The sequence below is a fragment of the Rhea americana genome, unplaced genomic scaffold (genome assembly GCF_003343005.1).
Source record: "Rhea americana isolate MKP2758 unplaced genomic scaffold, rheAme1 scaffold_132, whole genome shotgun sequence".
Lineage (NCBI taxonomy): Eukaryota > Metazoa > Chordata > Aves > Rheiformes > Rheidae > Rhea > Rhea americana.
The window spans coordinates 2155637-2169970 of record NW_028185395.1 but is presented as its reverse complement, the minus strand read 5'-3'; the positions used below and the strand labels follow the sequence as shown (position 1 = coordinate 2169970).

The 14334-nt window shown below is 43.6% G+C and overlaps 1 protein-coding gene across 3 annotated transcripts in view; it reads right to left on the bottom strand.

Annotated features, from left to right (window-relative positions):
- The window catches only part of LOC146599809 (cystathionine beta-synthase-like protein), a 30066-nt gene extending 16190 nt beyond the window's left edge, over positions 1-13876 (bottom strand). The window contains exons 1-7 of one of the 3 annotated variants that reach the window (XM_085297941.1): positions 13680-13876; positions 13123-13168; positions 7436-7568; positions 5431-5615; positions 4740-4846; positions 3830-3964; positions 894-973 (exon numbers count right to left, since the gene is read on the bottom strand). In XM_085297941.1, the coding sequence (XP_085154067.1) occupies positions 894-973; positions 3830-3964; positions 4740-4846; positions 5431-5615; positions 7436-7477 (549 nt within the window). In that variant the 5' untranslated portion in view covers positions 7478-7568; positions 13123-13168; positions 13680-13876. Of the gene's footprint in view, positions 1-893; positions 974-3829; positions 3965-4739; positions 4847-5430; positions 5616-7435; positions 7569-13122; positions 13169-13340; positions 13361-13679 lie in introns of those variants that run through there. The other 2 variants (XM_085297942.1, XM_085297943.1) reach the window with 2 other exon arrangements.
- Positions 13877-14334: the final 458 nt, after the last annotated feature.

The following is a 14334-nucleotide window of genomic DNA, read 5'->3' as shown; positions in this document are numbered from 1 at the left end:
CCCCATTCACTCACTGCCCCGTGAGGATAGAAGACTGACACTCAGCTATGCCAAGGCCTGTGTTCAAAGAGGAGGCCTTTGGTGCTGCTATGTGGAACATGGCAGTAGCCACATGGTACTGCTCCTACCAGGGTGGAGAAGAACAAGAAATGGGCCCAGGCTTTCAGGGGACATTGCTCTTCAACTGGAATACAGCAAAGGCTTGGACCAAGAACTGTTTTGCTGGCAGTGGTTTGCTGCCCTAAACTGCAAAACAGAGGATCTCCTTGTCACCATCCAGAAAGCATTCTTGACTTCAAGGAGAGGCCCTAGTTTAGGCTGGTATTGTAAGGCTTTTATGTTTTTATGCTTTCCAGAGCAAAGGTAAGCTGATGTGACCCAGGGGCCTTTTCCTTTCCCTTTGTTGTTGTGGCTGCACAACTTGGATACTTTCCAGCATCTCTCAGGGTTTCACTTGAAGGAACTCCGATTCTCATGGCCTTTGCTCAGCCCAGAACAGCAGAACATTCAGAGCTTCAGCCCCTATCTTCCCCCCAGCTCCTGTGGCATATGTGACAACTAACCTGGGACAGGTAGTCACTTCAATTTGCTATGTACATCTCAAATTCCTTAGAGGAGCTGTCATAACTGCTTTAAAAAAAAGTCTCAAACTGATAGCACTGCAGATGGGGCTCTAAACACCACAGTTCCTTCTATGGTTAGTCAGATTTATCTGGACACTGGCAATAGTCCCTTGGCCAGAAAATATTCAGCAGAATTCTGCCTAACCAATGATTTGGAGGCCAAGAGCCTACACCTTCACTGCTAAAGCCACAACACTCATTTGCATCAGAAACTCTGCAAGCCCAAACGTGTTTATTTGTTAATACTTCTAAAACAAAAGGAGATCTGACCTTCTCCATACTCATTTTCTCTGGCATCACAATGATACAACGGTAACCCTTCACTGCTGCAGCCAAGGCCAGCCCAATTCCTAGAAACAAGCGAAGACATGCAAGCATACAGTGAAAAGCAACGAAACAAAACTCTGCAAAGCTAGCTTTTGCATGTCCCTGCTTTAATAAGAGATCTTTATTGCATGCTTGGGTAGGATGACTTTAGACAGGTGGCAAAAGGAAAGTTTCTGGCTCCTAGCAAGAGTTGAATTCACAAATGCTGCTGTTCTTAAAGGATAAAAAGAAAGTTTAGCCAAAAATGGGAAGAAATAAACATATGCAAACCACTGGCTTTACCACAGGCATATCACCTTTCTCCCACTACTTTTTTTTTTTTAGTAGTTTGGGGAATAAATTTTAAGATAGAGGATTATAGCAATTGTTTAATTGTTTAGATACCTAGCCAAGAGTACTGGGGCTTCTATTGACTCAATTCTGCATCAAGTCCCAATTTGTGATGCACCTAAATCCTTTCCAAAGGACATGATTTAGACACTGAGTGTGACAGAGGTTCCAATGCACTGTGTCTGCCTGCTACAACAGTTAATTACTTTGACTGCTGGGACACCTATTTCACTTCTGGTTTCAAAATCTGTACCTCCAACACAATTGTCTTTCTGCATGTCTTTGTCCATCTACCTGAAGAGCTAGTCTCAAAATTACCTTCCCTATAGAGCAAGGCTTACATCTGCTATCAAATCACTGCTCTGCTGGATAAGCTAAACAAATTGAGTTAGCAGAGATGTGATGTAGGGCTGAATGGCGCTGCTCCTACTATTTTAGGTACCACACAATACAGACACTGGCCCATGATAATGCCTCACAAGCAGTTTACCCTATGCAGGAAGCTGTTTTCAGAGCTGGCTTTGTTTCTACAGGGCACACGATTGTGTAATTGCAGTAAAAACAAAAATTGTGATAAATGATCTAAAATGAAGGCAGAATTTTAAGACCCCAATTCTAACACTATACTCTCTGCTACTGACTTGAAAATGCAGCAAATTTCAAAGCGGGACTTCAGCTGAGAGAAAAAAAAATGAGATGAAGAGAAGCCTCATACTTTAATGCTCTGAGCAGTGCCCCGGAACAAAAGCCAGTGCCCTCAGGCTACTATCTATCCTGCTCTTTGCTTTTAAATCAAGACAGCTTTCTGAAGTAATTACCTTGCACCCCCTTCACTTCTGCTTTCTTTATCTTTTAGAATCTGTGGCAAGGAGAATTATTTATCAGGTACTGCCTCAAGAAGCTGGATGCCACAATGTGACCTCCTACTATAGGACTGCATTATATATAATATGTAATTTATTTATACACACACACACTCTTCCAGTAGGTCACACTGATATCCAGCTTCCTGAGGCAGTACCTGATATAGTTCTCCTTGCCTATATGTATACACACGTGCATATATATGTATATACACACATATATAATTTTAATGTGTATGTGTGAGATTATCTATGTCTATCTATATACAGATATTCACACAATTCAGTCTTGCAGTGGGATCTGGACTGCAGTTCCAGCACTGGGAGGCTGGCTGCAAGTCATGGAGCTCTCTGGTATACCTGTACTAGGTATATAGGCAACTGACTTTTCCTTCGTCTGCAAACCTCACTCTTGCCAGTGCTGAGAGCTGCATGTAGTTGCTGTCTCAGTACGGCTCACAGCTCTTATGAGCAGGGTAGAACTCAGTACCTAACCAAGGCTAAGTACTTATGTGCCACACTGGCATTTTTTGTAGGCCAAATGTGTCCCTCCTCCCCGCCGCAGTGCTCAGCACTGCAGGAGTTCAGGCAAGAGGTATAGCCACAGTCAAACGCTTAATTGCACTGCACTTCTCGCAGGACAGCGGGCTGACGCAGTGACAGAAGACTTTCCATTTATTTCTGCTGAAGGCAAGTGAACCTGTCGTGGATCAGCTCACTCATTCTAGTCCCTCTGTTAATATCAAAGTTTGGATTAGGTCAAAAGAACAAAAGGATGCAGACAGACCTAATTATCCTCCATCAATGGGCAACAGCAGATACTCAGGAAACAGCATAAGAACTGGTTAAGGCATCTGGTGACACATCTGCAGCATACTTAAGGCAGATAAGCAGCTCAGACCTCCTCAAAGAATGCAGCATAATTATATTTAATTTTTGTATTTAAGTGGCCTAAGTGGGAGGCCCTATGCTATTTTGGGGAATTACAGGTATATTTACTCTCTGCAAGTAAAGCAGCCCAAAAGAAGCACAACAGCTTCAGCACAGGGGACCAGAGCAAACTCTAGTCTCTCCCAGCCAGCAGATTCTTCCCTAACCAGGAGGGTTGTTTCTTCTTCTAATCCTCCTCAAGGACAAGATACCGGCCCAAGAAAAGTCTGCTTAAAAAAAAAAAAAAAAAAGGTATGCAGTGAGGGCTGTGTCAGCAGATAATAGTATAGGGAATTAGTTCAACTCTCAACTGCAAAACTGTTGGAAATGCTGTTTCTCAAATCAGACCCACCTCACCTGACAGTGTAGGGATAAGAACTACAGAACTTCCAAACAGAAGATGATCTAGATTGAGTCTTTCGGTGCTTGATTTCCAGTAATTTCATATTTTAATTCCTGAACTGTATCTAAAAATCCTACTGAATCTGGTCTAACACCTTCTTCTTTTTGAGAAATAAAGAGCCCTTACAAATTTAGCAAACATCCTTCTTAGCTATTCTGTTCAGCACAGTTCATTTCCTCCTTCCCATCTATCATACATAAGAACAGCTCTGCAGCATTCCCTATACCATCCAGGCAGGAAGGGATCCCCCTTCTTCCTTTGCACATGCAGCTTCTATGCTTCAGTCTTAGGTCTGTGGAGTCTTCCATTGAAGAGACAGATTCCACACTTTGCCAGGACTCCTTCATTCCTACCTGTGTTTCCAGAGGTTGGCTCTATGATTGTATCTCCAGGCTTCAAAATCCCAGCTTTCTCAGCGTCTTCCACCATCCTCAGGCTGATGCGGTCCTTCACACTACCCCCCGCATTGAAGTACTCGCATTTTGCCACTGGGAACAAAGAAAACAAGCCAAGTTCTTAAACAGTAATCATTTGCCAACAGGATGCTCATCTCTAACATCTCTTGAAGAACAACTTAGTTAACATGATGCCAGCAGAATTCACCTCCCTGTTTACAGTAGGGGAGATGGGGATTCAGTTCACAGCCTTTCCAGGTACAAGTCACAGGGAAGATGCTCTACCCATGCCTTGCCTCCTTCCTGCTGCATTCTTTAGCCAAAGGAAGTCTGATTCAACAGAAAGTTTCTCCCAGAAACAGAAAACAAAGTTTTTCAGCCTATACTTTCACTTCAGTACTCCCAGCTTTAATCCCTTCAGTGCCGTTAAATATTACCTTTCAGGACTCTGATCAGAGCTTCCAAACAATTTATATATAGATTTGTTTAAAATTCCACATATACTGGAATTTATTGACATCATTTCATCCCTTTCATCATCGTTTTCAGTGATCTTTAATGATAATTGCAGATTCCCATTTTACAGGTACTGGTGATAACTCAGTATCAGATGCAGTCAAAAGCTTCATATATTCTTTCTCCCCTCAGCCTGTTCCATGGAAGTGGAAAGTCTGCAGGAAGTATTCAAGAAGTGCACACTGGAAGAAGTTTTAGACAGTCAAAACCTGAAAAATCTGCCAAAATAAGTTTCTTCCTCCTGTTTTCTACAGGGTCTCCACTTCCTACGGGCTCAGGTTTCGTGAAATAAACAGAACTACCTATGTTTGAGAAATTTTCATTTTGCTCTTCGGCCTGCAGTAGTACTCACAGAGTTCACACTTCAGCCCAAAGTGCTTCCCAATCTTGTTGATCCGCACCAAGGGTGTATTGCCAACTTTATTCAGGATGTTTGGCAGGATGTTCGGAGGCTCAGACCTAGCACACAAACGAAGTCAGTGGATTCACAGAAGGACCCAAAGGCAGATTACACAGTAGCAATATAGCATTTATGAAGCTTGAGTGCACTCAAGTTTCTCCCTCCCCTTTATCAGGCTATTTATCTTGAACATTCTTTTAAAAGAAAAGAACTATTAGACAGCTTTGTAAAACAGCAAATCCCTAATCCAACACTCAAGGATTCTTCAGACATCAAGCCAAGTGCTGTGCCAAGACTGACATGCTCTGTGCTTCCTTCTGGCATCAAATAGCTTAGCAGTGCTCAGTCAACTATTTTACCAAGCAAAAGGCATTAATAGTGCAATTCTTTGTCTAGTCAGGGAACTGTATGCCAGGGAACTTAGTTCCAGTTCATCCAGTTTCACATCACATATCTTTGATCTCCAACGTTTAATCCGGATTCTCAGTTTTGCTTATTCATGAAAATTAAAAAGTACTAGCACATCTATAAGCAAAGCAGCACCAATTTAAACCAGTTCTCTTGTTTAACCCATGTGGCTCTCTGAAGGGACCAGGATTAGCCCTTTACTGAAAGCCAGTAAGCAAAGAAAAGCAGTGCTTACATAGTGATATGATGATGTGGGGAGGCTGATAAGGGTTTCTCAAGCTTCCAGGTGCATTTGCTAGGTGTATCAGGGCTAATCCACTTCCTTTCATTCTCAGTAGCCTTACAGTTCTCCTTGTCCCTCCCACTAGAGAGGAAATACTTCTCAGGTGCATGAGGGCAGGAGTTTGTGTCTGGCTTGGCCTGGAAAGGAAATGAAAGAACTTCATCCTTGAAAAAGAAAAGCCTGCTGTTATTCACATATCCTGCTGTAAAAGAGTCAGCACATCCTTTGAGACTACCAAAGTAACTTAGGTTCTGAGACACCATGGGAAGACACCCATTTACAGTCACACTACTACTCTCCTATGACAACTAGAATCACTAAAGACTTCATGTTCTTCACCTTCACCAATTTATCTGTTTCTTGCCTCACCAATTTATCTGTTTCTTGCCTAATGTTTCAGCAGATAATTTTTTCTGAGGGCAGCCTGCCCAGGCTTGCCCACTCTACCCTTACAGAGATTTTTCAGTGAGCAGCATGGCCCTGTATGTCAAGATGGGCAATGGCAACCAACAGATGCTAGTTAGTAGATGATTCTAACACCCAAGAACAGGTTCTGCTACCATCTACAAGAGATCCTAGTATCCTATGTAAGACAGGGCATCAGTGAAAAGAGAGCGCACACACACATCTCATGCACACATATGCAAATCCCGTCCAAATCTTGCTTTTGACCTTGTATGAAAGGGTCTACAATGAATAGATATTTTAATGGTCTGTTGATGCTTGCATAGTACTGTAAAGATGGGAAGTGTTTTAGCATCATTTTGATTTGCCAAGCACTTCCCACCAAAATAGAAAGCCAATTTGAATGTACCACAATGCTGAAGCAAAAAGCTCAGGACAGAGACATAACGGTAACTTAATAAACACACTAAAGCATGTGCTTAGTGCAGCTATCCTCCAAAAATAACAAAACCCCAAGTCTAATCCCATGGGAGACACTGTTCTCAACCAAAAACCATTCTCAGAAATAAAATCCTTTTCATTCCAGGCAGAAAGGTGCAGACTAAGACCATGGAATGACTGATCAGAAAATAATGCTGAAGGACTTTGCACTACTTGCAGTCACGAAGGAGTACAGTGTTTTCAGAAAGGCCATTAGTTTCACTAAGACCTGCCTCTAGAGAAGCATGGCAAAAATCTTTTTTAAACACACCCACACCACACTCTGAAAACCAATAGGGCTTTCCCAAATTCTGGTAATAGTAAGATAGGCAGTCTTCCCTAAAAGAATATTAACTTTGAGATAACATTCAACCAAACAAACAGAAGATTTTTAAACTCCACCATTTATTAAGCTTTCCGAGAACAATGCAAACCTCTCAGGAAGAGCTTGGTATCACTTCACTCACTAGGTTTCCTGCTAGATTCACTACATGATGCCTTAGCATCAGCAGGCATGGAAGCTCTTCCGCAGGTCATTAGAGTAATAATGATTTTTAAGGCAAGCTGCATCTTAAAAGGGGAACTTGTGTTTTCAGATGATTCAGTATCAGTGCTGGTATTTAATACCCCTTAGTTCTTGGAAAAGGGATTCTGAAAGTGAAATGTGTCTTACTTGTGACAAGTACAACCCACTGCTTTTTATGCCTTACATTTCCCTTTCGCGTGGAGGTTGCAACTCAAGGATCTGGACATTCTAGTTTTAATCTATCTTCCATTTCTAAAACTGACTGTAGGGCAGAGCCCAAGCAAGAAGGCAACTGATTTCTTGAGCTTTAGGCGCCAGCTAATTTTATAAACACTGTTTTTGACGATAGCCAAGTTGTGGCAGTAGAAGTCTTAAACATATAGCATGTGTTTTGTTGGCTCCAAAACCAAGAGCAACTGTAACAACTAACGCAAATCAGAGAAACTATCACAGCTAGAGACTGAAACATTCCCCACCATGTTTCCTAGAGAAGCAGGAAATCTTCCCATGATCTCTATTTGGCTTAAAACCTCACCCAAATAGTACCTTGGGAACAGAAACAGGTCTTTCAGATATTAGCTTCTCCATGCTCCTATGTAAGGGTGGACACACAGGCTTTCTTCAGCAGACTTTCTCCTCAGAAGACGACACGTGTCCCACTTCTGAGAGGATCAGGAAGCTGCAGAATGAAACAAAGATTACTTGTAAAGGCAAGATTAAAAAAAATCATGAAGCAGAGATATCAAGCAAAAACTGAAGCTCATGACTCTGTTCTTTCTGTATTACTCAGTCTCCCCACTGCTCTTTCCTCCATGGATCAGATACACTAATGCAAGCAGAAGACAACTCTTGTTGGCTGCCTGCCTTTCCATAAGCCTGGCAGCAATAAAAGAACCCAAAAAAATTCAGCCTGCAGGATATATTTTGTTGGAGACACCAACTGTGAAAAGGCTTCATAAGCCAATACCAAAGGAGAAAGGGGATCATGTAACATGATTTAGGAGAAGGTTCTGTACAGGAACACTTGCAGAGGTCTCTCCACCTTTAACTCTTACTAGTCCCACCTCACACTGAATTGGTATTGACTACACAACTGCAGTGATGCTGAATGCCATGCACACAGCAAACACTTCAACCACAATGAAGCAGGGTTCCCAGAAGGTTTTGTTTGTTTCAGAAATTAGTAAACATAAAAATGGGATAAGTTAGTTTCCCTTGTTCTAGACAAGTGTTTATTAAGGCTTCACACTTGTATAGCTAGCTTCCTTTCTACTGAAGAGAAATCTGGCTGAAGTCTTGGAAAAATATTTGGGCTCATCATCACCATTCTGCAGCAGAACTTGTGCTTCTTTCCATTGCTGAACTGTTCTGGGTCTGAAAAAGGTCTCTGCCCTCATCCCTCTATTTCTGCCAAATACACAGGAAACAGATACAACTTCAGAACAGAGTTGAAGGTCTAGCAACAGACTGGAAAAAAACATCTCAATCACAGGATCAATGAACTTCAGCATTTGATTCTGCAAGTTATCATGCACCATTAATTGCTACTATCTTATGCACAATTCCTTTCCCACAGACTGAAGAAAAGATTTCTAAGCTATTTTAACCACCTCCATTCAAGAAAAACAAAACAAAAAAAACCCTGAAGTATCAACCTTCCAGACTAAGGCTAGAAATAATTCTCCTTACAGATGCAAGAAACCTCTCCACACCAAAGTTATACCATTCTACTTTAAGTAATATGTGCCAAGGGCCAAGACAGGCCAGTCTGTCCTAGTCTAGTGACTAGGACAGAGACAGATAACAGTCTAAGAAAGCTAATATCCCAAACACATGATTAAACAGTCTTTGTTAGCAGAAAAAAGGATGTTGCCAGCTCCAAAGACCCAGCCTTCACTTCTGTTTCTAGAAAGTGTCTAGTTTACAGTTCAGAATATCAGCACTTTTTAGTAAAGAAGAGATACTGGAGAATTTCCTTCAGATTGCTAGTATGCATACAGCAATACTAGGCACAGACACCAAGTGTTGCCTCAAGGAGAGGTAACACTGACAATGTTTGCATAGCCCATGTAGTAAGAGTATCCTGTTCAAGGGGCCAAACCTTTTCAACATGCAGAAAGAAAGCAGCAAGGAGTTAGAGAGAAAATAAAACACACTACTCCTTTCCCATTTTCTCATAAAATAGAAGTATAAAACTAGACTTTCTAAATCACCTAGCCTCAGTGTCCTCCAACAGGGCCAAAAGAATTGAAGACAGAGGGAGAAGTTCGTTGCAGTTAAAAAAAAAAAAAAAAAACAGCAGTACTTGCTCTTTGTACTGTTTGGAGGGAAGATACAATAACATTCTTCAAAAACTGCTTAGAATTCAGAGTTCCCCTTTGTGGCTGGGCAAGACAGCACCATCTCATTTCCTCTATTGTATGGCAAAAACCCCAGTGTACTACCATCAAAAACAATCACCTCTTGCTACAAAGAGCAGAAATCGGAAACGTTCAATTTATTGCCTTTAACTAGGTTGTGAGATTCTCTCAAATATTTAGAGCAACATCAGTACTTTTGATTTAAAGAGGTTCAGAATTCTAGCCCCATTTTGAACAAAAGATGAGGCTAGAGCGAGCTAATAAGCAGCATTGCCAACACAAATCCTGTTACCAAAATACTGATCTTAAGCAACATAATTCATCTGAAGAATAGAGACTTAGGAAACTCAGTCTCAACTACGGTCCATCTAATACTTCAGAGAAGGGTTTTAAAGAATAAACCCTAAGACTCTTGCCCTGTAAGGGGGAAGAAAAAAAGGAAGTACAGTCCTCAATGGAGATGCAAGGGCAGCAGTAACAGCTTCTGCACTACCTAAGTACCACAGGTCAAAATAGGTCAGAAGCCTAGTATGACTTGATATGGTCAAAACCACCAGGAAGACCCCAGATCCTCAGGCTCCATCCATCAGCACTACTGTTGAAGTAGCTACTGCATCAGGAAACTACAGCTTCCTGGCACCTGAAACCATCTGCCACTTCCCATCCTAACTGAAGATGCTACTTCAGCAAAACACAGGGCAGAGTTGGTCAGTCTAGAACATTTAAATTCACCCTAAAACTATGACTCTGCCTACAGACCCAAACCAGGACATAAGATGTTGCTGTCTCCTTTTAGTGGAAAGGCTTTTGATGGACTAAGGGAAGGGGGTGAGCAGAAGTCACTGAAACAGAAGATGGCAGAAACCTCACCTTCAGTACTTGGCCCTCCTCTCAGCCTTTCTTCTGAGAATGCAAACTGGGCAGACAGGACATTTCTTTACTAAATGGTGACTGCTCCTCTAACTGCAACTGCTCATAAAAAGTCTGAGAGAAGTAAGCTGCAAGGTGTCTGTCTTCAGGAGATGGAACTTTACCAGTCTAAGTCCCCTGTAAAAACAAACATACCTAAAACTAGCCAAGGGGTATGGGAGAGTAACTTGAAAAGCCTGACTAACTTCTGTCATTATATTTGCAGAGCACACAAGGCAGAAGAGAAATCAGAATGCTAACTTACAGAAAAATAGCCTAAATCAAAGTCATGAAGACTTTGTTACTGGGATGTGTACAGAAACAGGAGTTTGAGGAAGCTTCAGGAAGCTTCATAGACAAGTGCTCACATCTCTGCAACCATCTCCACAGGGAACTCAAGATCTAAACTATTTCTCCACTCCTACAGAAGGAGTTTACTTAACAGGGTTGAAGGCCAGTGAGTGAAATTAATCTTCAAATGACCTGGGCTGAACTCCCTCTGGGGATATAAAAGGGCTGCACTTTCTAAGGCTGTTCACTGTATGTTAGCACTAATGCAGACAACAGGCAAATAGTAACAAGTATGTGGGAACCCAGTTTGACTCCTTTCTAAAGCAGAAATTAAGTTGTCTAAAAGGCAGGCAGAAGAGATCAGAGATGCTGACTACTCAGTAACAGATAAGATATGGGATTCCATGATGTGCGGCCTGAGAATGGAAACTCTGACCTTAAGTAGACACTTTTCTTGCTAGGCAAGTTGCTCACTGGGAAACAGTTGTTCTGCTCATGCTATGGTACCATTAGGGTCTTAGAGTTTTAGGGTCTTACAGGTTACTAGATGTAGCAGTACCCATACAGCAAATAGAGCCTTTACAAACTGTTAGGAAACACCACAGCTATGAATGATTCAGGAGACAATCAGCCATCTGTTTTTTTTTTTTTTCACTTTGTTGCTTCATCAGTAGCAGCCAGACATCTCTTATGCCATTCAGGAGCCACCAAATAACATGAAATAACTAGGGTACAAAATAACGATATTGTGCCTAGGAACAGGTACTACAAGAATCAAAAGACTTCTCTTAGTGCTCTCCTCAAAGACGATAAATACCCAGGCATTCCCTCAGTCATCACTCTTGTTTTTTAGGGCTGGACTGGCATATTCATAACCCTCCTGATATAAAACCTGTAGTTCTTTAGTGTCCCTACCTCTGGGGTACCCTAACTGCAAGGACGTTAGAACTTCAACAGCAAAGCAACTCTTGTCACTACATTATATATTTTCACTGGCTAATCTTATGCTTAAGTGTTCAATCTGCCCAGTCCAAGCAGAAAGAAAACTGGGCATTCAGCACAAAAAACAGTGTTTCCTGGTATTAGATTATTTAAAAAAAAAAAAAAGGAAAAAAAAAGAGAGCGAGCCTGCAGAATATCCATTCTGCATTTTTACCTGTTCTGACTGCAGTCAGAACTGCAGGGAAAAAAGAAAAAAAGAAAAAAAAAGAAAAAAAGAAAAAAAAAAACACTCCCACACACACTTTCCCTGCTTTTAGTTCCCTCTCTCTCGTCAATACAAACACAGGCCAACACTAGAATCAGAGAAGTATTCACCAAGCACTGAGGGAACCATTGTTTCTTTCTGTACAGGTAGAATAAGAGAGGCTCAGATTTAGCAGCTTTCCAGTGTTACAGAAAGAGGGAATTAGAGCTTTGCTCACAGCTTCTGTCCTAGTATATAAAATAGGTAAGATTATAGCTCCCCTTCCTCAGTATTAACAGTGCTTCTTCAAGACATTGAAGAATGTCTTGAAGAATCAATGAAGAATCTTTGTGTCTTGAAGAATTCAATGAAGAATCTTTGTTAGCAAAGCACCTCTGATAAAGGCTGGCAGAGAAACACTAGCCACCACAGCCTTCTGACTGAGATAACTTTTTGTGGGAAAGACCAGCTGCCATCTGCTCTGGCTACACCCGTACAGCTTTTAGCAGGCAGCCACGAGCACAGTACATCCAACATCCTACCCTACCTTACTACTGCTTAAAGTCCTCTATATCTCACAGAGAGACAGTAAACAACTGCCAAGAGTCAAGAGGCCAGTTTGTCCAGACCGTCCTGACGGCCCATTACGCTGCCAACACCAGATTAATGATGTACCTGGGCTGAAATGCACAGTCCATGACACAAGCCCCCTATGACCTTGCTACCATAATTTTAAAAGTTCTGCTCTGACTTCAGAGAAGTAGGCTGTTCAACTCATACTTGGGGGTTTAGAACAGGATACCCAAAGAGCTGCCAAATAACATTAAAAAAAGATGATGACCTGTCCAATGCCCCAAATACTAGGTTAGCACATAAACTTTACTTCAGCAATAACTGTCTCCATATAGCTGTCTTCTTTCTAAGAAACACCAAGTACTGAGTAGGTCTGTTTCAGAGGAAACACTTTCCCCCTGGTGCCACATTGTAGCTGGGCCTCTTCCTCACACAGAAACCCCATAGATTTCACCTATCTCTGTACTGTTTCTTTCCCTCCTTTTTTCCCAGTTTTGTAGAACATGGAGCTCTTGTGCCTCAATTCAGCAAATACACTCAGTTAAAAGGTAAATACATCTGAATAACTTAGCTGGATAAAGGGCAGAGTACTCTGCAGCCTTCATGGTCAAAGGCTTTCAAATTAAAGAGATACACAGAAAATCAGATATTCAAGTAAGAGTGGAAGAGGAATGACCAGTCTTCCAAATAATGGCTGGTTCAATAACATGCCGCCAGCATTATTAACAGCGCTATTGGTGGTAGCTCTCAGAGCCTCAGTCAAATTCAGATCCTTCCCGTATCAGGCATCGTATAAGATAAAAATGTAATAAAAGAAGCTTCTTGGTCCAGTGCGCTTGTCAGACTTGCTAAAGAGTGTTGGGAAAGAAGAAGGAAAAAAAAAAAAAAAAAAAAAAGGAAGATCCTTGTGGTACCTGGAAGAACAACAGGCCAGGAACAGCCAGAAAAGCAGTGCCAAGCCTGAAAAGAGGAGAGAAAAGGAGATATCACTTTGCAAGCCTCTACAAAGTGAAGCCAATCCCTCCTCCTACTCCTCTTCCCTACTCAGGAGACCTACTCTGCATCTCTGACCATGCTCCATAGGAAATTACCACAACAGCAAACTCCAAAGCACCAGGCAACTTGCACTTACCCAGAATTATTCTGAAGGTGCCGTTTCTTTTTTGGTAGGGGGAAAAAAAATCCCCCCCCGCGTAACACAACGGCCCGCACCTCCCCCCGCGAGGCCGCGCAGACCCCTTCCCCCCCCTCCCCCCGCAGCCGTTTAACGGAAATCCCCCGAGGCGCGGGCGGGGGGCCGGCGCGCCGCCGGGGCCTTCGCCGTGCCGCCCGCCCACCCCAAGCCGTCCCCAGGCGTTTGCCCCCAGCCCTGGCTCGGCTCGGCTCCCGCCGGGGCCGCCGCGCGGGCTGATGCAACGGGCAGGGATGCGCGCCGCTGCCTCCGCCCCACCCCCGCGAGCCGGGCGCTCACCGAGGGCACCGTCCCTACTCGCGCTGCGACCGGGGGGACAAAAAAAAAAAGAAAGAAAGAAAGAAAGAAAAGAGAAGCGAGAAGAAATTAAAAAAAAAATAAAGAAGAAGAAGAAGAAAATAAATAAATAGAAGCGGAGAGAAAGGAGGTGGCGGCGGCAGCGCCGGCGCGGGGATTAAGAAGCGCCCGGGAGCCGCTGGCCCCGCCCCCGCGCGTGCCGCCGGCGCCCGCCCGCATCCGGAGGCGGGCCGCCGCGGCCGGGCTGGGGGGGGGGGACGGGGGGGGGGGGAGAGGAGCGCGCCGCGATTGGCCACGGCGGGGGCGTTGGAGGGACGGCGCCAGCCAATGGGGAGGCGGCGCCGGGACGCTGCCGCCCGCCGCCGTGTGGCGCGGCGTAGCGGGGGGTGGGGGGTGTGTGTGGAGGAGGGGAGGTGGTGCGCGCGCGCGCGCGGCCGGGCCGCGCGTGGGCAGCGGCGGAGGGCGCCCGGGCGGGCGGAGCTTTGCAGCGCGGCGCGGAGGTGCAAGGTGTCTCGCTCTGCATCCGTGTGGATAGGTGCTACATGGTGTAGCTCTTTGGAGAGCGTTACTTGCTGTATGAAAATAAAAGCAAGGAAATGAAGTGCTAAAAACGACAGAATAGGCTTTACACTGGGAT